The sequence below is a fragment of the Trichogramma pretiosum genome, unplaced genomic scaffold (genome assembly GCF_000599845.2).
Source record: "Trichogramma pretiosum strain Unisexual culture from Peru unplaced genomic scaffold, Tpre_2.0 scaffold20, whole genome shotgun sequence".
Lineage (NCBI taxonomy): Eukaryota > Metazoa > Arthropoda > Insecta > Hymenoptera > Trichogrammatidae > Trichogramma > Trichogramma pretiosum.
Window position 1 is genome coordinate 153,806 of NW_019641696.1, and position 24,981 is coordinate 178,786.

Sequence of the window (24,981 nt, forward strand, 5' to 3'; positions counted from 1 at the left end):
TCTACATATGAAGAAAATTAATCTTGGAAAACTCGTTGTCTCAACTAGTTTCCTTATCAGATGCTTTAACGGAGGGGGACAATAAATAAAATGCTCATAATAATGTATTACAGCTGCTCTCGCCTGGAAGGCAACGTCGGACACGACCAGAGCTTGAAATCGGCGCCGAATCGCTCGCCCTCCTCGACCGTCTGCGGCAGGTGAATGTTGAGCGTCTCGGGCAGGAATATCGAGGTGATGGAGCCGGCGACGCTGAGCGTGCCCATGATGATGAGCGGCAGGACCTTGGAGTAGACCGCCAGACTGACGATGTAGGGAAAGGCGAGCAGTCCGATGCCGGCGACGAACGAGGCGATGCCCATGGCCTGCGAGCGCAGCACAGTGGGCAGCAGCTCGCCCACGAACACGTAGAACACGGCGAACGAGGCGGCTATCCCGAACTTGCCGACCATCGCCAGCGTTACCGTCACCCACACGTAATCTGTGAACACCGACGTAAATTCACAATGTGGTTTCGCCTTTTTTTTTTCATCGGAACAAAAAGCAAAATAATTAGTTAAATGATGCTTACTCTCACCTTCCGGTACCAGCATGCAGGACAAACAGGCGACGCCACCGAGGAGCATGGTCGAGCACAAAACCCATCTTCGGCCGATTCTGTCCATGGCATACCAAGTCACGACGTACGATGGTATCTCGACGAGGCCACCTTGGCAATAAATATATATTTTTTTAAAATCAATTTAATGCGTTTTTACGATCGGAGAAGTATAGCTAATAAATTATTTGTTATTCTAAGGATAGCAACAATTGTGATTTAATGAGGAGAAAGAATTTAGATTGTCACTACAAGTATTGCTGCTATTATAATATAGAAAGGTTAATTATCCATTCAATGTAGATTTCATTATTCATATTGAGTAATTAATTTTCTTCAAGCGATATCGCTTCATAAAGATCACTGTATAATTTTTCAGTAGCTTGGATTGTGACTTTTAACAAATAAAAAAAAAAATTAGCTACCACAACAAGGTGTCATTATAAGAAAGATCTCCTATCGATAGGGATATACAGCTCGATTTGCCTACCGATGAAAAATGCCAGATAATCTGAGACTCCAAGATTGCTCACATTGTAGGAAAGCCCATTGTAAACGACGGCATTGGCGATCCAGTCGAAGGCGAGGATGAAAAACTTTTTACGTATGTTGGGATTCTTGAGGATGTCCATCGGCGTGGCCGAGGTCGGTTGCACCCTGCTGTACGATTCGAGATCATCGGTATTGCCGCCGTTGCACGCCGTTCTCTGTCTCTGCTGTAGCTCCATCTCGATTCGTTGAAGGGAGGTAGTGTTACATTTATCAATCGTTTTTCGTGCTCCATTTTTTTTACCATACAATCAATATTTGGATAAAATGTAATGCAATAAATACCTCCAACGTCCGAAGAAAGTTGGGCGGCACCGTCTTGCCGTTCACCCGAGCCATTGTCTGAACGATCTCTTCTGCCTCATCTATTCTATTTTTGCTAAGTAGCCATCTTGGCGATTCTGGAATTATCCAATAATAACTAAAGAGTAAGACGAACGGAACGGATATCGCAAGTGAAAGCGAGTACCAGTGCCTTAAAAGGTAACTCTGGAAAAATTAAAACGTGCGATCGGTTAGTTGAACTCGAGAAATCACGAAGTAATTGTAAAAATCGATAATTCGATCGATTATGAAGACCTACTAAAAGCGCCAGCAGCGTCATGGCCGTGGCGAAAAAAATGCATATCACCATACCGGCGAACGTTCTGTACTTTGGACCCATCAGCTCGAGGGCTGCACGAAAAAAAAGAATAATAGTCGATTGATTTTTTCGAACATCATTATGCGAATACTCACCAAGAATAAATGGTATCTGATAAATGGCAGGAAAGAAGAGGCCGTTGATGGTCCTCAGCGCAGTGTAGACGACGTAATTCGGGCTGAAGCTCGTCGCGATGGAGAATATGACCTCGAAGAAGATGATGGCGAGGGAGGCCGTTCTACGGCCCCACTTGTCCGCGATCCAGCCGAAGACGACGTTGCCGAACAGGCTGCCGACGAAGAAGAACGTCGTCGACGTGGACGGCCACCAGCCCTTGTCGCATACGAGATCTAGCTATGTATAATACAAAATGCAATTACAATGTCAGTGATAAATCGAGGAGCTGTTACGGGTTTTCGGGCCGTTTTGTATGCAGTTATATTTATTTCGGGTGCATTTTAAACTTGTATTCGCGAGAGGATTGAATTGTAGGCTTCGCAAAATCGACGATAAAAAAAAAAGAAAACAAAAATGGAGAAAAAAGATAGGATAAATTGATCTCGTTGGACTATATGGTAGAGTGAAATTGGAACGGTGTGTAATGAATGATAGCTCAAAAGCGAATTAAGTGTAGGAGTGCGCGCTGCCAAGAAAATCAAATAATCGTCAGAAAAATCGAATAATGTCAATTTGCCTATTTCGCGCTTGCCGCACGGATGAATCGCGTCGCGGGAAAAGGACGTTAATCCGACACACCTGCTGACGCGCGCCGGAATAAAATATATCCGGCGCTGAGCCAATGACACGCCAGGATATGCTCGCAGCCGCACCGATAGTAATTATACGAACGAGCCTCGTCCTATTATGCAGACTCGATCGCTCCCGACGACGACGACATTATAATGCAAGCACGTATTATCACAATCGTCGATAATAATTTTCTCTTTGAATTTTTCATTTGCCCCCGTGACAGCCGCGCGGATCAACAAAAAAGTATAATCTATAAAGTTATTTCGACGGAACTGCTTCTTGGAAAATTTAGTGCGCGTAAAAGTTTTAAGCGATGATACATGTTTCAGATACACGATAGAGGCGATAGATTTGTGAATGAGTTGGCGACTGACGCCACTGGGTTACTTTGATTCGTCATTCGGCAGAGCTTATTTGATTCTTCTATGATTGAAAACGACACGGCAAAACGGATGATGTGGGTGCATAACATTTTACCGGTGAACGAGATATTGATGAGTTTTTCCCTTTATTATCTATAGTAACATTCTAGCTCAACTTTATAGGTTCATAATTCGAATGCCTCGTCGCAACGTGTTCCAGCGTTAACGAGCTTTTTGCAAGCTCGTTCTCCGTAACAAGTATGTGATTTGTTTTTGTAAAACAACTTATAGCATTATGTGCGCTGCTGCCATAGCAACGCCTTAATATACATATAATAATGTGGTATAGCTGGCGTATAGGAGCAGCTATCAGCAGGGCAACGAGAGGCGCGATGAGTAGGGAGAGCTTACACGTTTTTGCTGTCAAGTTAGGGTGATGAACACCTCTTTTAGTGTGAGAAGCCACGCGTGCACCTACTCTATATACGCGTATATTGCACTCGACCCGCATCGGGATTCCGCTCCGATCGTTTGTTGCTGCTGCTGCTGCTGCACCGGCCACGATATATAGGATGGATGGTGTATGCGACGCGTTGCTCCATGCAGCTGGAGCTTCGGCGAGCGATATGATCTCTCTCGCGTGATGACGCTCTCTTTCATCCTCGGCATCACGGGTGATAGCGACGAGAGTGCGGAGAAAACATTCGTTTTTCATTTACTCGGCTTTTGGGATATTCGCGAGCTCAAGGCCGCGAAGAACGAATTATCAGCAATTTTTAAAATTAGCCTAACACTTTTATGTTTTGCCAAATGCTATGATAAGGTGTTTGTCCTGATATTGTCGTAATTGAGTCCTATTTTTTCGCTCAACTTTGCATTAAATTTTAAAAAAGAATCGAAACTCGATGTCAGTACTTAAATAATGTATTGTTGTTGAATATGTTCATTCAGTTAAACAATTATTTTTAATTTTCTTTCAAGTACGATTGAATTGTCAATATTAATTATTGAGCAAAAATATGAACATGAGAGGAAATTGGGACAGACCCCTTACTTATCGCGAAGTTTTATGGAAGTTTCGAACCACTTCTTCAAATGAAGTAGCAGCGTAGGCGAAAAAACTCAGCTCGATCAAGTCGAGTTTCTTTTTCGAGTTCGAGTTGAGTACTCCAATTTTCAAGAGCCTGAATTTTTTTACCTGTTCGGTTTTCGATACACTTAAAATTAAAAGAAAAATTACATTTTATCTATCTCTACGTATTAATGGTGCATACGTATTCCTTTCATTCGCTCTTTGCCCGTTAGTTTCGGTTTTAAAACAATTCATCGCCTTTCAATTTATTTGCATTCATACAAATAAATTAAAAAGTTTTAATGACTTGAAAATTCGAAATATAATTTCAGCAAACGAAGTACATCTACGTCACGCGTGGTTGGAAATACCTTCGGCTATATAAATCACGACACATCAACATCTTTCGTTCTAATATGTCATATGTGCGTTACTGTATTGCGTCTATGCCCGTTAAACTCGTTAAGCTCAAATAAATGTCATCGTATCATTGGATGGGCATGCTCTGTGACGCAAGTACGTTTATATCACGGAGTCACAATGCCCAACGTATTTTGCTGCAGCTAGAAATGATTAGTGCAGAATGTACCGACTGCATAGACGTTCTGGATCAAATCGTTTGCTTGAGCTTGCGAATCGAAATAAAAATATCGTCAAGCGTGATTATTTTTAATTATTTCTAGTGTTATAAGCACATATTTTTGGAAAAATAAAATGTATTCGATGTTCATCAGTTAGGATCAATACCTATAAATCCCTTTGAAATTAATTTTTGAAATGTCTATAATCAATCTTCAGAACCTGTTGAGAAAGAAGAAAAAATGATATACTGCAAGTGACATCTTTAATTTCGCGAGAGAGAAATTAAAAAAAATGATATTTTATCAACATGTAAGACGATATGATGTGATTAGTTTTTGAAATCCTTTGATTTTAAAACTCTTTACATTGCTATATTTTTCGTGTAATTTATATTTTGAGGGAGTGTCTTGAAACAGTTCTCTGCTGATACGTTTCTGTAATATACGCTTTCGAAGTCTTTAGCGTGAGTTTTATTTAAATAAATCACCGACGTAAGCTTGCGAAAAAATTCTAAATGTTTTTTTCAGCGAAACTGTCCATTTTGCAAGGTTTTGATGAGATTGTAAAAGTGTTGTTTTTTCATTGAAACTTTTCTGTAAAAGTGATTGTTTGGGACTCGATAAAATCTCAAGCATTCAACAAAAACAGCAGCACACTTAAAACGTTGTATTATATAAAAAAAAGTTTTCTTTTTGACGGCTGTTTAGACACAGTGTACCGAAAGAGAACCAAAGTAAATTTGGCTCTAAATCGGAAATGATATTGTAATATGGGCATTTGAATGTATTATTTAACGTTTTATTTACGTATAGACGAGAAATCGCATACAACTTTTCTTCAATTGTTTCATAATTTCCATTGGTCTTCAATTATTTAATTGTTTAAAAATATTGTTTTCAAATTTATTAATTTTGAAGTGATTCATTTTTTTCAATAATTTACTACATTTTATTGTGCTGCTTAATTCTTTTTACCACTTCATAAATTGAAACCAAAGCAGCGCAAGACGATTGAATTTATTTGTACGAGAGTGCAATGTCACGATGATCTGATTTTATTTTATCTTGATAAATCAAAAACACTAATTTAAGTCCTAAAGTAAACTTAGTCTACATGACCTTCGAGTCTATCAGGAGCAAATTTGTCCTTGTGTGGACCTCGCAAATTTTTTACGCATATCCTATACTATCGCAAGAGCAGTTGGTAGTTTTGTCCAACAATGAAAGTTAAATTTTTCATGCGTTCAGATGAAAATCATCGTTGAATTAAAAATAAACTGATCTTAAGACTAAAAATGTTAGATAGAGAGGATATAGGTAGAGAGATAGAGAGAGAGAGAGACTAAGGCTAGCGTGCATCATGCAATAATTTTTGTTTCATCGATGCACAAGATTGAAGAAACGCACAAAATTTTGATTGAAAGATATAATAATTGAAAGTATGAATTATTGATCCGTTAATCAGTTTTGAGATCGAGAAAATATTTTACTGCTTCCAATGAAAGCACAAATCAAAGTATACGATGAGTATTTCTCTACATAAAAGCGTATTGTATAATTGGGTAAAAAAAAAGTTCTCGTTACTAAAAAATTTCGCGAGGAAACTCCGCGAAGTGGGAGCACATCACAAAGATCAAACAATCGATGCAGATGCGATCATTATTGTTGCATACGTGCCATACACGTATGCCATTAATGGATAGGAAAAAGTACGCATATAACGAGTCAATTTCGATTGAAAAGTTGCAAAGTAACAAGGTATACATACGACGACAAAGTAATAGCGTGTATCGAAGTACGCACATCGCTAATGCACACAATTTTATTATGAAGTTACCGATATATACGTATGCGCATACACGTATGTTGTATTTATATATCATAATACAAATAGTAAGTATGTACAGAAGCAAAGCGTATATCGAGTTTTACGTCATGCGGTGAATCCGGAACGCACGTAAATGTGCAGGTCATGTTTAGAGCTGCTGCTATTCCACCTCTGAACTGTGTGCGTGTGTGTGTATGCAGCTTAGTAATAATGCTCTCTCGCGTATACGTGTGTGCGTGTATCGATACACATGTGACACATTGTACCAACACACACGCATACATACTCGTATCGTATACATATAATATACGTATGCATGCAGACGAGGAGCACCGGATGCGGGGGTAGGTGAATTGGCGAGCAATTGCTTGACGCCACGAGAAAAAGAGAGAACGAAAGCGATCGGTCGCTCTTAAAGCCCAACGATGACGATGACGACGACGATGATGATAATGCTGTGTATGTGCACGAGTGTATAATGTAAGTGAGCCTAGGTGCATGCGTTGGGCGCGTTGATCGACGAGTTCAAAGGACCTCTGCACGTGAGTTGCACCGAATGGCTATGCAGCAGCGATAGCAGATTTTGCACCTGTCGATCAGCTTTCACGATGGCTTTGCTCGGGCGCGAGCGCAATTATTACATACACTGAATCCGACGCGAATTTGCGCCAGATTCTTTCGTTTCTTGCGAGCAAATAGCTCGAAATATGTATTGCAGCGCGCAATATACAAGTTGCCTTTTGATTCTTAATTGCGCGGCAGTATAAAGTTAATTCGTCGTTCTTCGGGAGTCTATTATACGACAGAGGCAGCTATGTATACAGCAGCAAGCACGAGGGGATTTACAATAGCGGCCGTTTCACGATACACACATACTAACACACGATATAAGCTTTGTACATCGAGCTGCACGCCGCGTACATGCGATCCCGCTCCATATTCGTGCTTGTATATGCTTCTGTTACTGCATCAACCTAAGCGTTGTACGCTCACACACACGCACACGCACAAGCGTATAGACGAGCCGTCACTTCCTCTGGCCTATCCACTGCAGTACAAGCGCGGCGGTAAGCATTATGTCAAAGCGCACACATACGTGCACGCGAGACTTCGAATCACACAGAAGCTTTTTTCGACTGCAACTGCAGCGATTGGTAAAATTATTTTTATCCGTGTTCTCGTCGAATTTGAGATTAGAATGGATTTTTCATCGCATCTTATGATAGTTGGAAATAGTTATTATCTTATAAAGAGATTTATAATACTCATTTTTATAAAGAGATCTTCAAACGCTTCAAGCTCATCTTTCAAGTGAAAAAGTAAAACGACTCGAGTCTACTTTTCGTGTTTTTGAGAAAAATTAATTCTAAGTTGCTTGTGTATTCCTGACTAAGCGCGGAGAACTCAAAAAATACAAATATTTTAGCTTTTTATTAGGATTGTGCGAGTATCCGATTTTTCGTTGTCGACTCGAGTCTAATCTAGCTCGTCGAGTTCAAATTGAGTTACAAAAAATTGGAATACCCAACTTTTTTTCGAGTTAATCGCACTTGTTTGTAGATGCGATTTTGTAGGTTTGTAGGTGTCGTCGTGATTAATGAAATACACAACTTTTACTAAAAGATTCTTTTACTATTAATAATGGCGTATAATTTATTGATCAAAGAAATCGAAACTTATTTTTTAAATTCATTTTTTTGAATGGCATGAAAAGTATACAAAATTGTATTGAAAATAGACATAAACAAATACTGCAAATTTGCTGATCACCATCTTGAGCTTTGTTGGATTGTAGCCGCCAAGCAAATATTACATAAATCTCTGTATGTTAACCTCTCCATGATTATATCACAGCAAAGCATTGACAATCGGTAACGCGTCAACTCCAATAAAGAATCCAGTGTCCAGCGCCGGAAAAATCTTCTCGATATTATTTCGCACAGGTGTAGATCGCAAGCTTGGCGGTGCCCTTCGGGAATCTTACTGAACTTTTTCGAGCCCGCGAACTTGAAGTGGTCTAAACATGTGAGTTGTTTCGCCGCTACTTCTTCCGGTCTTAATCGAATCAGGTCGTAGAGCGATGGACTCGTACCACTATCTACTATCCTTATCTTATTTACTTGATTCGTGAAAAATTTGTCTTTACCCAAAACATTTTTAAGATTCGAGGATTTTTCGTACAATTCATACTTGATGATTAATTTCATGATCGTTACGGCGTCGCTTCGGCCCATTAGAAATCCTCTTTTTTCGAGGCACTCGACAATGGCCAGAAGGCCAGACGCATACTTGACTTTTAACCTGTGCCTCTCGTTTTCGTCCACTGTAAAGCACTCGTCGAAGTCATTCACGGTGGGAAAAACAAAGCTAGACAGATCGGCACCGTGATCCAAGACTACATCCATAGTTTCCATCGCAAGACTCGCTACGGCTAATTGCAGCGGCGTTCGACCCAAATTGTCCTTTGCGTCGACTTTTACTGACCGATTGATTTCTTTGTTGATCTTGAAAAATACCTCCGCAAACTCATGATTGTTATCTTTGCAAAACATGTGCAGAGGAGTAAATCCCTCTCTGTCAATGTAGTTCACATCAAATCTATTGTATATTTTAAAAAGCCCATGGACGTAGTCATCACATACGCCCCTCCGGAGATATTGAGACGCTTCATGCACTGGTGTTTTGCGGCACAACAATGGCTTGCCCTTTTTATCGACTTCATAGTCCTCGTCCTCGTAGCCGGTGAGAGCCACAAACTCGATGATTACTTTTTTTAAGAAATAGTTGTTAGAATGCAAGGCTTCCGAGAGAAGATACTCAATCTTTTTGGGGCGATTGATGTCTAGGAGATCAGGGAATTGGCCCGTCCAATTCCTGACTAAATTACAAAATTGATTATAAAATTCGTATCGCTCATCTTCGATCTCCCAATCGACATTTTCTCGTAAGCTCTTTAGTCTTTCTAGTTTTGTTTGTTCACTGAACAATCGAACCTATAGATCGAACGGGGACATCATCCTGCACACTCGCATACAGTCGCTATTAATTAAACAATTTTTTTCACAAAAATCACTTTCTGCCGATCGACGTGACCTTCCTATATGAGCTGTTCACGCTGCGACGTCGTAATATATACTGACTTTACGCACTTCCTTCGATCTGTGAAAAGTGGAGAACACGTGGCCGATGCAATATAAAGTAAATAAAGTAACTTTAGTTATGTGTACGCAGATGCAAATCGTAGTGGGTCGTCATCAATCGTAAGCATAGGCCCCACCCCTACTTGGCTGGATTTTCACTTTCTAATTATTACCGAATTCAACGATTGTGACTCTTTACGTGTCATTCGATCGACCAGCTGAAAAAACTCGAGTGCTCAGAATATAACCCCAAAAATTCAAATAATCGACTTGACCATGAAAAAAATCGATGGAGTCAATTTTTTCGGCACACTCCTAGAATTTTTTTAAATTAAAAGAGTATCATTGTGCTGATAGGAAGCAAAAAATATGGACTTAAGTCGTTTTGCCTTTCCATGTGCTGTGTTCAAATTCATTTTTCGTGGCACCCTTTTTTCAATATCTATTCCTTCTTAATGGGTTAACATACCTTACCAACACAGAATTAATATTAGGTTGACTAAAACTTATAACACATGTGTAATTTGTGATCATTACAAGATGCATTTATTTATACGTAAAATGAGCCCATCTGATAAGCGCACTACCAATGCAGAGGGAAAATTATTAACAATCACAGATTTTTATCGATAATTGACACTCTAATCTTCCAGTATCAATCGATTTCTTTCACCCGTCCCTGTTGATTATCAATATAATTTATAAAATCGACTTTAAGATGGGAAAAATAATTTAATGAAATTCAAGAAAATAAAAAAAAACACGCATTAGTTTAATTCAATAAGTATAGAAACCTTTCACATCTCGTTATTATACAAATTATCTGAACTGCAGTCCATAAAGAAGAAAAGGTCAAATATTTATTTTTGCTCAAGTAACTCTACGAATAATCAAATGAAATATTTTGCCATTGCCCAGAGCATTTAATTAGTGGCAATCGATAAAATACCACCGAATACCGTTGGGAAAACCTGAGCGAGAATTATATTTATTTAACGAGAATCGTCATGTTTTTCGCGTTATTATAGCGTCAATGAAGCTTAAATTCGATAACATTGATAATTTTTTTTTCATCTCGCGATCAACCGTATTTTATAACGAAGAAAAAAATTTTAATATGATTTCTCGTCGTCGAACGAAATTTCCTTCTTTTCTATTTTTTCTTTGAGTTATTTCTCGTTAACGCGCATATAAAAATAACTGCATGAAATGCTTGAAACGCCTACATCGCATCCCGGAGGACAACCGGATCCAAAGGCCAAGGCAAAAAAATTTAACTATTCTCGCAACGTTGAAACTCGAGATTCTCACTTTGTGCAGTTCAAGCGCGGGACACGCGGGTCGTTTCGTCTTCGCGCAATCGGCAAAGAGCACTACATCGTATACATACACACTCGAGTCGTCTATTTTTTAAAGGCTACAGTACACAATTCTGCGTACACGAATTTTCTTCCGGCGGCTGTCGCTGAGCGACAGGAATTGTGAAATTATGCAAATTTCCGCCCGCCGCTCACGAGGATCGCGTTATACATTTCTAGCGGGCGCGACGTATTGACTGACGAACGTGTAACGGGGGGCATAATTAAACGGCGGAGGTTAATACGTCGCCGCGAAGTGGAACTTCTGCTCTCGGGCCGTGCATCGAGTGTCATGTATATACATGTGTGGAAGATTGAGTTTTAGTGGCACATTGACTAAACTCAATTATTTGCTTTATATTAGGTTTGCTCATTTATAATGAATGTTTGCCACGTAGACCCCTTAATTGCGTTGTAATCTGGCAGCGATGTATCCTAATTTGAAAGTTTCTGATATGAGGCTTTCTGGACTATTTTAAGTCGGAGTTACGAAAAAAAAATTTAATTGCAAAAGTATCGATGTACCGGAGTAAATTTTTTTTTTATGTTTTTACCGAGTACACAATTATACACCGGTGTTAAAGTAACTTGGAATATTATCGTCAAATGCACATCAGACAGCTATAAAATATGTGCGAGTTGTGCGCTTTTGCAGCCTTGCGAAGACGTGCTAAGTTTTGGTGTCAGCGAGCTCTCGCGAAGATCGTATAAGTCATGAACGATTTACAATTATAGATAACTCGGCGAGATCACGTGTAATTTTTCTTTTTGTGCTCCCGTAATGCAGGTGAATTCTTACATAAATGCATTCAAAGTTTCTTTAAAGTTTTTGCCATGGAAAAATCGATTATTTTTAATGTCGTATATCATCGCAAGCTTCATAGAATTTTCAAGAAACATTCAAAAAGACGGTATTAAATCGAATTTACTGGTTGGTAAGGATAATTTTTAAGCTCGAACTAATGATTCACGCTTTTTTTATCGTAATCAATGCATACTTTAATTTGAAGCTTGCAATTCGATTCAAACAATAGAATGTAATTATTAAACCTCTATAGAAATGAATAAATGAAACCACGCAAAATCATTCTTATAACGATGAAAACAAGAATCAATCGTGAAAGTAATGCCTTTGTATACCGTATTACAGCTGTACTTCAGTTGAATAAGAATCGAACGAAGGTATTTCTTTGAAATTTGATGCAGTCGTGTAATCGGTCATATTATAGGTATGCAATATTTGCCCCCATATCGGAAAATATCATAGGATTAAGAAATTAAATAAGCAGGTGTTGAAGCGTGGGGAGTCAGAAGCTGCTTTTGTCGAGTTTACCTCGGTGACGAGGGTGCTGTCGTAGTCCCCGGTGTCGTACTCCCAGCCCCATCGACACTTCACCACCGTCCAATTGGGATTGCCGACGGGCGGCGGTGGCAGCCTGCGCGGGAAGCGCAGCAGCGAGGTCAGATTGGAGCCGCCGTGGCCGTCCGGACTGAAGAGGCCCCCCGTCGAGCTGTCCGTCGTCGAGTGATTGCCGCCGCCGGTGTCGGCGAAGTCGGCCAGGCCGAGGCCCGCCGTGACGTTGTCGTAGTCCGGGCCCAGCCACGACTCCACGATCTCCGTGTAGTTCACGTCGTACATCGTGCACTTGTCGTACTCGAGCCGGCCGTCTAGCTTTTTTTCCGAGTAGGGCAGCGAGAGAGCCTTGCGATCCTCCAGGCTGAGAATGCCCCGGAGCTTGTGCAGCTCCGGGATGCGGCACCAATGATCCGGCGTGGCACTGACGAACACCTGCAGCACACATCGAGCGAGCAATATGAGAATTAACAATGTGCTTGTTTATTAAACTAATGCAAATTTTTAAGGTTTCTTTCAGTTAAATTTTGAGTAATGGTAGAGAAACAGGTAGTTTAACTTTTCAAATGAAGAAATTTTCTTAGAGGAAGTCGGAAAGAGGCTTTACTGACGGCAGGTATATATTAGAAGTTTAAATTCATGGTTCAAAAGATGCCTACTATTACATAGAGAAGCTAATTTTTACATCAGAACTAACTGTGAGGGTACAATTTAATCCCAAGTTACGTTTTTAGAAGTACTTTTATCCTTACGAACAGTTTTATTGATTTAATTTTTAACTGAAGAAAGGTGGCTTTTTTTGTTTCTTTTTACTCGCGAAGTATCACTGTAAAAATTATTCGTATTTTACATACTTTTAATGGGAGATTGTACCGAATTTTGATAGGCGTACTTTATTAACTTTTTACAATATATTTATTTTAAAAATTACGTTTAAAAATTCTACGTTTGTTACAAGAAAAATGAAGTACCAATACTAAAATTAATAAAGTGATACTATAAATATTAAAACTAAAATAAATACATTGCATATAACTTAACCAATTTGTGCATTTTTGAGTAAAGAATTGAATATTGCTAATATTTTATGAAATTTAATTACAATACTTGCATTCAAAATAACGCTAGGTGCTGGGAAAATAGTTATACAGTAGTTTATACTTTACCGTTAGATGGCGTGTGGCCAAATTCGAGTAAATCGAAAGAAAAAAAGCAACGATGAAACATTAAGTAATTCTGTGTGAATACTCAGAACTTCAATAATATTTTTGTAATAATTTTGTAAATAATTGTTCATAAAAAAAAATCAAAACAATTGATTGTTCTGGTAAGAATCTAGGGTAGAAGAAATATCTAAGGTAAAATTAATAATATTATTCGATTGTAAGAATTGAATACGTGAAGAACCATAATTTAGGTATATAAAAATTAGCATTTACTGAAACATGAATTTAAATTTCGGAAAAATCTACCCTCGAGTTCCTATGGAAATGCTTTATTCATTTGAAAAGTTAAACTGCCTATTTCAGACAGCGCCTATGTTATTAAAAAAAAACATTTGAAATTGGCACGAGTCTATTTTATAATTTATGAAGTATGCATTAACTATTCACGATGACCACATGATTTAGGCAAAAGTCTCGAATAAAAATATCATGAAAAATTCAATTTATCCAATCGACAAGGCATTTGAATTATTCACGCTGGCAGGATATCAAATTTGGCACTGGATGTCAATCGTCTGTCGAGCTTTTACCTATGAATGTATTCATGAATTCTTGTGAGCGTTAGAGCTGATAAATAAGAGAAATGATTTTCTAACTCGTTCCAAATGAATTACTCAAAGCATCTCGCAATCTCTCGAACAAAGGATCTGGACGAATAACAACGTCGATGACGACTCGACGCGCCTCCGAGACGTAATTTCATTAAAAATTTTACCCTCCATTTAATATAATCTCATGCTACAGTGGCAATATCGCGAAAAAAAGAGCTCGTCGCCGTCGTTGAAGTCTTAAAGCCCACTTTAAAAAAGGCATAATAGGTTTTTGATAAAAATCCTTTGATGCCACGCGCGCGCTTGACTTGCACCGTTGGCGAAGCTCACCTTGCTCCGGCGCGCCCACCTACGTTACATACATCATATACTACTTATATTCGCATATAATAAGAGCGGACAAACTTTGATATTTTTCTTCTGTTGTGTATGTTTTATGCATCACGCGTAGCGCACGTAAACACATATACATGCACGTCGTTAGAATTTCGCTCGAGTTATCCCGCCGAAGTAAAACAACTTTGAAGTGCTTGGATATAGAAAAAATTCTAATTCAAAAATTGAGTCGCATATTGCAGGGTAAGTTGAAGAGAGAAAGAGAGGGGAAAGTTTCTCAGGGAAATCGAGCAAAAAAAAAACACATCGGCTATGGCAAAAACGATGTTTGCTTTATTTTTGCTTGTGTTTGTACCTGTGTATGTATACACAAGCGTTCAATTACCGAGAGTAGCTTTTTTGATTTGTACACGCGAATACTATATATGGGTAAGGCTCAGAATTTTTTAAATAAACCTGCGCTCGTATGTCACCGATCTTGACGCGCTTTTGGTATGTTATAGTACATGGTAAAAAAGACCCAAAACCAAAATTTTAGACCCCCTCCCCCCTCCTACCCCCCACTTCCGGTATAAACGTCCATTTTCTATCTATATTTTTTCTGAAGGCCTGAAGCAATTAAAAAATCTGAAAAAATTCACAAAAATACTTTTCAACAATCCAAACAACCTTGAATTTTTTCAGATTTTTTGAGTGCTTCAGGCCTTCAGAAAAAATTATTGAAAATTTTGAAAATTCATATACGGCGCTACGATGCAATACAAAGCCCGATCTTTTTTTCCACTTATTTTTGACATCAAAATACATAACCTCAAATTTTTTCAGATTTTTTCAGACAGAGCGCTGGCGGTTTTGAGCCGAAAAACGCCCTTTTTTTACGAAAATAATTTTTTTAGGGCGATATGAAGCTTTAAAAAATCTGGAAAAATTTTTTTCTTGTTTTTCAGGTCAAAATACATAACCTTGAATTTTTTCAAATTTTTTAATTGAAGGCGATAGCATCTATGGCTAAAAAACGCTATTTTTATGAAAAACGGTTCCTGGAACCCAGAGGTTCCGGTAAAAAAATTTGAAAAAATTTTTTTCGAATTCCTTGTCAAATTTTAATAAATTTTGACCGTCGCAAAATTTCGATTGGAGCTTCCTAGCTCATTCTAGAGCATAACAAAGATTCGAGCGAAATTCTGAAGACATTCATCACAATTACATTATTTTTCAAATTTCTTCAGAATTTCGCTCGAATCTTTGTTATGCTCTAGAATGAGCTAGGAAGCTCCAATCGAAATTTTGCGACGGTCAAAATTTATTAAAATTTGACAAGGAATTCGAAAAAAATTTTTTCAAATTTTTTTACCGGAACCTCTGGGTTCCAGGAACCGTTTTTCATAAAAATAGCGTTTTTTAGCCATAGATGCTATCGCCTTCAATTAAAAAATTTGAAAAAATTCAAGGTTATGTATTTTGACCTGAAAAACAAGAAAAAAATTTTTCCAGATTTTTTAAAGCTTCATATCGCCCTAAAAAAATTATTTTCGTAAAAAAAGGGCGTTTTTCGGCTAAAAACCGCCAGCGCTCTGTCTGAAAAAATCTGAAAAAATTTGAGGTTATGTATTTTGATGTCAAAAATAAGTGGAAAAAAAGATCGGGCTTTGTATTGCATCGTAGCGCCGTATATGAATTTTCAAAATTTTCAATAATTTTTTCTGAAGGCCTGAAGCACTCAAAAAATCTGAAAAAATTCAAGGTTGTTTGGATTGTTGAAAAGTATTTTTGTGAATTTTTTCAGATTTTTTAATTGCTTCAGGCCTTCAGAAAAAATATAGATAGAAAATGGACGTTTATACCGGAAGTGGGGGGTAGGAGGGGGGAGGGGGTCTAAAATTTTGGTTTTGGGTCTTTTTTACCATGTACTATAACATACCAAAAGCGCGTCAAGATCGGTGACATACGAGCGCAGGTTTATTTAAAAAATTCTGAGCCTTACCCATATATATTTTATTCAACGATCGTATAACACTTGAAAGTAAGCCGTATTTCGAAGCTTTTCATTTGACGATGTTAATAATACCGCGATTGGGCTTTGATACGCTGGAAAAAGTAGCATAATTGTTCCCCAGCCGTATTAAAGCTGCATACATAAAAGCTCGACGCTTTGTACACGAGAGAATTTCTGGCGCAATTTAAAAATGCGCGAGTTACATGTATACAACGCAGCACACACACACACACACAGATTTAAATATCGATTAATCGATCGGCGTTGAGAGGGAAAGAGAGAGACAGAGAGAGACTCACCTGGGAGAAGACAAGGAAAGCTGCGGGTAACGTCGCAGGTATGCAGAGCAGATAGTACATGATATTTTGGTATCGGCCCTTCTCGCCGACGTGCAGAAGCACCTCGTCGAAATCGATGTTGCTCATCTTCGTTGTTGTTGTTGTTATTGTTGCTGGTCGTTGGCCTTTTTTTGGCCTCACACACTTATATATTTTATTATACACACAAACACTCAGCACTGCGGGGCACTCGCTCAAGTAACGAAGGAAAACAACGCGACGATTGCCGCCAGCTCCGACAGCAGCTCACCACCACTGCTTTTCCTACGGCGTGATCGTCTTCGTTCTCTGCGGCTAATATTGGACGACGAGTTTGCCGAATTACACGGCGGCATCTCCCTCTAAATGTTAATCACATGATAACTCGGCGACACTCGCTGCAGCTACTGCTTTTTCTGTTGACGCTGTTGCTTCGAGCCTTCTGTCCCGGACGATCATCGAGCGATCGACGAGAGTCGTCGTCGAGCCGTCGCAACGCTGCTCCGCGCGTGTCCCGATACAACGATGATTGTTTTGTTTTATCCTTGCGCTGTATTTTTTAAAGCGTCTCTCCGTCGTCGATGTCGCTTTTCGCGCCCTCGCACACGCGACACCCACGTGCACTTAACAAGCGACAAACCTTTTTATTTTTATTCTTCTTTTCTCTGCGAGGGCACTGCAGTATATCGTGTAGTGGTACTATGCACACACGCGCGCGCAAAGTAACGAGACACCCTCGTCGTCGTCCTCGTCGTCGTCGTTCACGGCGAGCGAGAAAAAAGTCAAGTCAACAAATTTGATTGCCGTACTGGCTTCATAGCGTGGTGGAAATTGTCTTTCGGGCTCACATGTTTGTCTCAATTGTTACGGCTGCGTCTGTGTTACCTGCAACCAAAGATACAGAAAGCTGCGTATAGTACAAACGATATACAAATAGCTCAGTGAAATTCGAGTTATTTCATGCGCTTATTTATCGGGATTGTGCTCGTAGAATATCATATATTGAAGAGAATACAGAGGGAAGTATTTCATTGAATTTTTTGCTCTGTATATAAAAATCTCGCGCTTCCATGGAAACTGTGCATGCACGCGTGTGTGTTTATAAGGATATCCTCGAGGAAAAGAATAACAAGGCAATTGTGTATGTTTTATAAATACATTGGTATTGCGCCACCTTCGTACTCTGACTTTCAATACATATATACATTTCGAGAGCGCTCGAGTCCCGCTCGCCCGAACTCGTTTTTGCACGATTCAAGTTTCAACACATTCGCGCTCGCAAGTTTACGCGCGCGAGAGTCCGTTTGATCGTACGCGTGTGTGTATTCACCTGTACGTATACCTGTCCGATTCACGCGTGGCTATCTCATTTATATGGTCGACTCGCAGGTGCCTTTTTTAAACGAGCGTCGCGAGTGCAAGTGGCGGGCGTCGTTCCTTCCTTAAAAACATCATGTGAAGTCGTTTTATTCGTCACCTCATTGGTCGAGGAGTAACTGCGCCTCGCTCATTGATTGGTCGGAATCTCGCGTCGGTCATTCATATAATTTTTTTAGTGGGAAAGCTTCGTCTAAGTCATCGGTTATTTCAATTTCATATTTGTCATTTTCAATTGATTAGTAGTTCAATTGAGTTGCTCATATTGTACCGAAAAAAATAAATTAGAAAAAAAATATTTACATTGAATTATTATCCTGCATCGAGTCGAAAATTTCATGCAAATTGAGCGCGAGCTTACGTAATATACGTCCACACACGAGCCGAAGAATTTCACTATACACGCGGCATGCACCGCGCGTTTATTACACCGACAGAAATCTCATATGTATCTTGTATCAGGCGTACGCGTGTGCGTGCGTTAATTGATACACATGATTTTCATAATTTAATCGTTATGAGATGATACACGCGAGTATTATACGGGAGCACGCAGCAGCGAGTGCGAAAAATCTTGTTTAGTAGCATATTTATGCCGTTCCTATATTGAAAAGATGACAGAAAAAATCCGCCTCATACGCGCGCATCGCGATCGATCGATTTACAACTTTGCTAATCTCGAAACATTCAAATCCGTATTACTACATCGATACTCGTATGTTAATTTTGTTTTTTTTCTGTTTTCGTTTTTTTTTCTTCTTCCAAGCTATCTCGCTCAATCTCGCTCGCAGAGTCAACCTTGTCTTTGCAGCAGATATATACGCGCGCTTTTGTCCGCGCACGATGCTACTAGTATAGTGCGCGATTACAAATTCAAAGAGACATGCAAAAATGTGAAAATTCTGTACTCTCGTATGTGTGAACAGGCGCGCGCGTTATGTGCATCGCGCGTTATCGCAAAAGGCGCCTTCTTCTCGTTTCGCGTGTGTGCGACTGTGCACGTTTTTACAAAGCAAAGACAAAGAAAGATGAAAAAAAAAATAGAAGAAGGAAAATCTGATAACAAAACGAAACGAGGAAAACCCTGTACAAATCTGCAAGTATAAAATAATAATCGAGGCCCGATTTTTTGTTGTTGTTCTAAATTTTATTTCTCTATCCGTCGTTCAAAATTTTCTCCGTTATAGCTCGCATAAGCCTTTATCGCGTGGCCGATGCTATTTTATTCAAATTTATTCATTATGCGACGGGTACAAGTCGGATTTTTCTCTCTCTCTCGATCATACCTTTTCCTCTGTTTTGCGTTTGGTTTTTTTTCAACTTTTTTTACTACGCTACGACTAATACGAGCTTTATACATGTCATACAAAGGATTACAGGTTATTTTACAAGACAATTTAGAGAGAGGCGGTTAGATAATATACATATATGCATTCGCACGCACACGTGAGAGCGAGAGAAGAGCAGCAGCAGCAGCAGCAGCAGCAGCAGCGTGTGCGCTTACACAAAGCTGCATGTTATGCGTATGGATGTACGTATGTGAAAGATGATATTCGGAATGGTGGTATTATTACGAAATAAAAATGTCAGAAAAAATAACGCGCGGACAAGAGTCTTCACCGTCGCAAAGAGAGACAGAGAGAAAACTATTATATATTTATGCGCACTCGCGATATTTATCCAAAGTTGAAATATAATACATCGGAAACAAGAGAGACAACGCGAGTTTATTCCTCTAAAGAGATCATCCTGTGAAACGAGTATAGGAAACGAAAAAAAAAAAAATTGAAAAATATTCAATCGACACACGACGGAAAATGAATCGTATGACACGAGCACGCATTTTATCGCTATGAGATTTTGCAGGCGCGTGCAAATAAATACACACACAGACACAGTACAGGTAGCACAGGTCGTGGCTTCTGCTGCTCCGCGAGGTGCGCAATATATATTTTACGAAAGACAGTCAATATCCATGAAAGTGCATAAAAAAACACGAGTACTTTACCGAGCGAGGGATAAATGCAACGTTGTTTCTCGATGAATTTGCGCTCAAGAGCTCTTTACGATTTCTTGAAAAGCTCTTGAAAGCTATCCTACGCCCGAATGCATCGAATGGAATTTCGGATTCGGAGAGAGTTTAAAGTTTATACACATAAAAAAAGGACAAAAATTAAATCTACGGTGGACACTGTTATTGTGCTTTTACTTAAAATTACGATATACTCAACGTGTTTATCAGGATTCAACGCGATATTAATTATCTCACGTCACTCATCACACGGACACTTTGTTTTCCTATCGAAAACATAAATAATTTTTCTTTTCTCTCGACTTTCTTGCAGCAGCAGCAGCAGGTGAACTTAGCAGGTAAAAAAGCAAACAGGTAAAAAAAAGGGAAGAAAAATAATAAATCCAAACAAAGTCGAGCTTGCGAGTCAAGAGCACAAACACAGCCACGTGCAGCACTGCAAAACACGAGCGCGTAACTAGCTGCTCGAGGGTATATAAGCTCCTGCGTTCCTGTATACGTACACAAGTAAATAAAAGTGAGCACAGACTCGGCCGCCACAGACACAGCTTATAAGCACACAGCAGCACAAGACAAAAAGGTGTATAAGCAGCAGAGAGAGAGAGAAGCGAGAGCTTTGCAAGTGCGAGCGAACTGAGCGAGAGGAAAAGAGCTGCTGGTGTACCGCTGCTACTATCGTTGGAGCTTCTGGCGTTGCTGCTGCTGCTGCTGCTGCTACCACCTGCTATATACTGTACTACCTACTACTTGCGACGTTCACGCGACGCGCCAGCCAACCGGACTACGCGTGAATCCATCGGTGCGCGCAGTTTTTCTCTTGGCTGGAGATGTGCGCGGCCGACGACGCTGTGACAGCGAGCGCGCAATAATGTGCAGCGAAGCATCGGATCCCGAGCCGCACACCACACACAACACAACACCACGTGTTTCTCTCTCGTCGCGCTCCCGTGTGTATATACGAGCGAGTCTGTGTTGTATAAACCGTGTATAGGTGTGTGGGTGCGAGCTCGGACGGACTGCGCGACGAGCTAACCGAGAGCGATGATGCTTCGCAGCGCGGAAGCACCGCTAATGCCGTGTACCAGCCAACTACCTGTATACCTATGTGGCATACACACAATATACATAGCTCAAGGGAGAGAAAAAATGAGAGAGAAAAAAACAGCGAGAAACAAAGATGTTGCTCGACGAGATGGACGGCGAAAGAGCTTTCATCTCGAGGAAGACCGCGTGAAAAAAGTCAAATTGCTCAGCCGAGCCATTGTTTCGTATAAGTGAGGATTGCGACGAGAAGAGCATAAGCTGTGCCTAGAGTAGCCGAAAAAACAGAAAAAAAAAGAAAGGAAGGCAAAATCTGACCCGATAACGACGACGCGTCGTTGTGCTTGCGTAAAATGCGCGCGCGCGAGCTTTTAGGACCGAATGACGCGTCGGGTCGCGGGAGAGAGGTGAGCTTTGCTCGCGCCGAGGTTCAAGCGTGCATACATATTTTATCTTCCGCCGCGCGTCGTAAACGAGGAAAATATATTAATACAAAAACGTGATGCAACTCGTGTATACGCGAATACAACGAGTCCGCGCGCGCGGTACGTAGCTCGAGTTCAAACACGACTACTGCATGCACATACTCTTGTCATCGGATTTTTGTTATCGTCGCTATTTTAACGAAGGCGCGCGCATCATTATAATTAACGCTTATGTAAAATTCTTCGAGAGTACGTACAAGCCATTACGGCTACGACGCGCACGTTCACGAACGTTCCGTGTACCTCTTATAAATCGTATCTAAAAATTTTAATGCAAGCTCGTCGTTGGTAGCAGCGCGTTGCTAAAAGTTTGCGAAACACGAGCACTTATCCTCTCCGCGCTCTTAAGCGCGCGCGCCCGCGTCCGTGCGTGCGGTAACGCGTGTTCCGATCGCATAATTGCGTGCCGTTCTTAATGCGTTTCTTTTTTTGTTTATATGTGCTGTACGCACACGGACGCGGAATTTTGCTGTCGGAAAAGCGCGCATCGACTCGCGATATATGCTACGCATCGCGCGCGCTTGGTCGGGGAAAAAAAAAATTTACTCAGCAGTCTCGAGTATCGCGCGTCGAAAAAACATACATTCGCACAACGTGTACGCAGCTCGTAATACGCATAAAATATCCGAGCGAACGAGCTGCATTCATATACGCGCAGCAGTACATTGATTTACATAAGTACACGAAAATTCTTAACGTAATTGTTATATTCGCTCTCTCTCTCTCTCTCTCTCGGTAGTGCGGCGAGGTATTATTGGCCGGGGCAGCATCGTGCAATGTGCTCGCGGCTAATGTAATGGCGTATTATAATACACATACGCGCGCGCGGACTTGAACAAAGAACAATTTTAGCATAAAGCGTGACATTAATGTAATGTTTGTCAAAGGCTAAATTATGCGCGCCAGTTTATTACGACGACGTATCGCAATAATAATCGACACAAACATAATATACATACGTAAATAAAGCATCATAATAATTCGCCTCTTAGAGCACGTAAAACGCACGGGTTGTGCAGCGCCAGGTCGAATAAAAGCTCGAAATCGCGCGCTGTATATATAATGCATGAAATTTCATACATAACGCGGTATAACGTCGAACTGGTGAGTTCTCTCTCTTTTTCGAATTGAACGAGCTCAGCAGCTATTTAGCGTGGCTCGCTGTTGCGGCTAAACAATTATAATCGGGCTAATTTCGCGCGTTTTCAAATTAGTTCATAGCTTCGATACTCCTCTCTTTTCAATTACAAGCTCGTATGTACGCATCTTCATCCTAGCAAAAAAAGTGAACGAACGAAATAAAAAAGAGTTGAAAATAAAAAATCACGAAGTTATAAATAAAACGATAAGAAGTTGTGTGTGCGCGTGGATCGGGGGTGCGGAGGGATGAATTAAAAATATATAAGCGAAAAGTTGAAGGCTCGCACACACACACACACACACATGATAGATTGCCGGAGTGAGCTCGAAGCCGAGCGAGCGACGAGGCAGCGGCCTGTCTAATCGAGTTTGCCGATCTGTCGATATTTATCATAACGGGGCGCGCGCGCGTTCTCTTTCTCTCTCTCTGGCCCCGACTGCTTCTGCTGCTACTCCCGATCCTCCGCACACATATACGAGTATACGATGCAAAGTCGACTGGAAAAAATGCATCGCTCAATATTCAATTCGATTAGAGCATAATGTGCAGAAAGAGAGAGTGAGAGAGAGAGAGAGAGAGAGAGAGAGAGAGAGAGAGAGAGAGAGAGAGCAGCATCGATCGACTTGCGCTGCAGTTCTATCGTGCCGTTGCCGCTAGTACAATTTTCGTCCCGTGAGATAATAAAATAAGTAATAACTTGTCGACAGCGATGACGATGTAAAGTTGATTGATCGGCATCGTGGCAGCAACAGCAACAGGAGCTTATACACAGCATCAGCAACATCTCGTTTGGTGAAAAATTTTCATATTTTTCTTTTCGTCGCGCGTGCACGAGTTAGCGCTTCTCTCTCTCTCTCTCTTTCTCTCTCTTTCGTGCACACAGTTCACTGGCCCTAATAGATCGTCGCGCGCGACACATACTCTAAGCAGTTTATATATCGCACCGCAGCTCATCTAGATATACGTCTATTCGTGCAAGCGTCTTTTTTATGTCTATAAATTACCTATGTAGGTATCGTAGCGAACGATGTGAGACACCGGAATAGGCAGTTTTCGCATGTACAAAAAAAGCAACCTTCGAAATCTGTTGCTTTCGCGAGTTAATATCACGCTTCGATACGTATACGCGGCTCCAAAATCATGACTCGGCGCGTGAGCTTGATAAAACGATTCGATGCCCAAAACACACGTGTGTAAAAAAATTTAAGAGCGAAAAAGCAACAAAAAAACGGGAATTATAAAACAATGATCTAACCAGCTCAACAATTCGAAATTATATCGTGCGAGATCGGTGGATTTGAAAGCGAGCAAAGAAAAAAACTTACAAGAGGTCGTTGTATTTTTTTTTTCTTTTTCGTCGCCGCTACCACTAGCGAACCCGAGGAGTACGTCATCGCCATAGTATTGTATCGAGCAAACATTCCACAACTGGCGAATCCTTTCGGCTATCCGCACAAACATCGTCGATACTATCCCTATGAACTAGATTTTTCAATTCGAGCCACGCAGTCGTGCAGTAGTAGTGGTAGATGTAGTGATGTCTTTCGATTGGCTTTTCGAACACGACCATGATCGCGGGGGGTCGTTTCGCGCTGCACACGTGCGATAATGTGCATCGCAGCCCTCGGACGTATGTACACCTGCGGCCGTTACTACCTCGCGAGATTTGCGAATCGCGTCGCCGTTGGTGTTGTGCACGACCTAGTCTAGGTGCGATATACGTGTATACACGATCACTTATACACGTGCAAAAGGTTCGAACGAATCGAAACTGCCGTGGCGATCGCGCGATACGCCTAGCCTACCATAGCCGCCGCCGCCGCAGCCGCGGATCCGTATACAACAAACGGACGAACTGCAACAAATATAGGTATAATAAGAGCTACTGCGGTCGCAAGTACGCCTAATAGCGGGTGCGCGCATGCGTCCTCTTTCATCGTATGTATGCGATGATCGCGTCGTACGGTCGTCGCTATTTCCATGATACACACGTACTTAACGATTGCATGCGTCGGAGCATTACCGTGCCTGTATAAACTCGGGCTGCATAGCCAACACCGCAGAAGAAGTAAGTCAAGTAGTCGAAGTTATATACGACGTTGCAGACGTGCGTATGTGTGTATACCGTGTGTAGCCACTTGCAGAACACACTCGACATATACAGTAAAAGATATACACGGCGTGATGGTATATCATTACGAAGTGCGATACAATGTTGCGTGCCTCGTGCAGTTTTTGCCGTAT

The 24,981-nt window shown here is 40.6% G+C and overlaps 1 protein-coding gene across 4 annotated transcripts in view; it reads right to left on the bottom strand.

The window, feature by feature from the left end:
• LOC106648428 (organic cation transporter 1-like) overlaps positions 1–24,981 on the bottom strand; it is a 31,424-nt gene that overhangs the window by 2,420 nt on the left and 4,023 nt on the right. The window contains exons 1-9 of one of the 4 annotated variants that reach the window (XM_023462060.1): positions 20,735–20,830; positions 16,644–17,546; positions 12,215–12,670; positions 1,886–2,144; positions 1,731–1,822; positions 1,433–1,636; positions 1,089–1,326; positions 572–709; positions 112–481 (exon numbers count right to left, since the gene is read on the bottom strand). In XM_023462060.1, coding sequence (XP_023317828.1) covers positions 112–481; positions 572–709; positions 1,089–1,326; positions 1,433–1,636; positions 1,731–1,822; positions 1,886–2,144; positions 12,215–12,670; positions 16,644–16,769 — 1,883 coding nt within the window. In that variant the 5' untranslated portion in view covers positions 16,770–17,546; positions 20,735–20,830. Of the gene's footprint in view, positions 1–111; positions 482–571; positions 710–1,088; positions 1,327–1,432; positions 1,637–1,730; positions 1,823–1,885; positions 2,145–12,214; positions 12,671–16,643; positions 17,547–20,046; positions 20,259–20,734; positions 20,831–24,981 lie in introns of those variants that run through there. The other 3 variants (XM_023462059.1, XM_023462061.1, XM_023462058.1) reach the window with 3 other exon arrangements.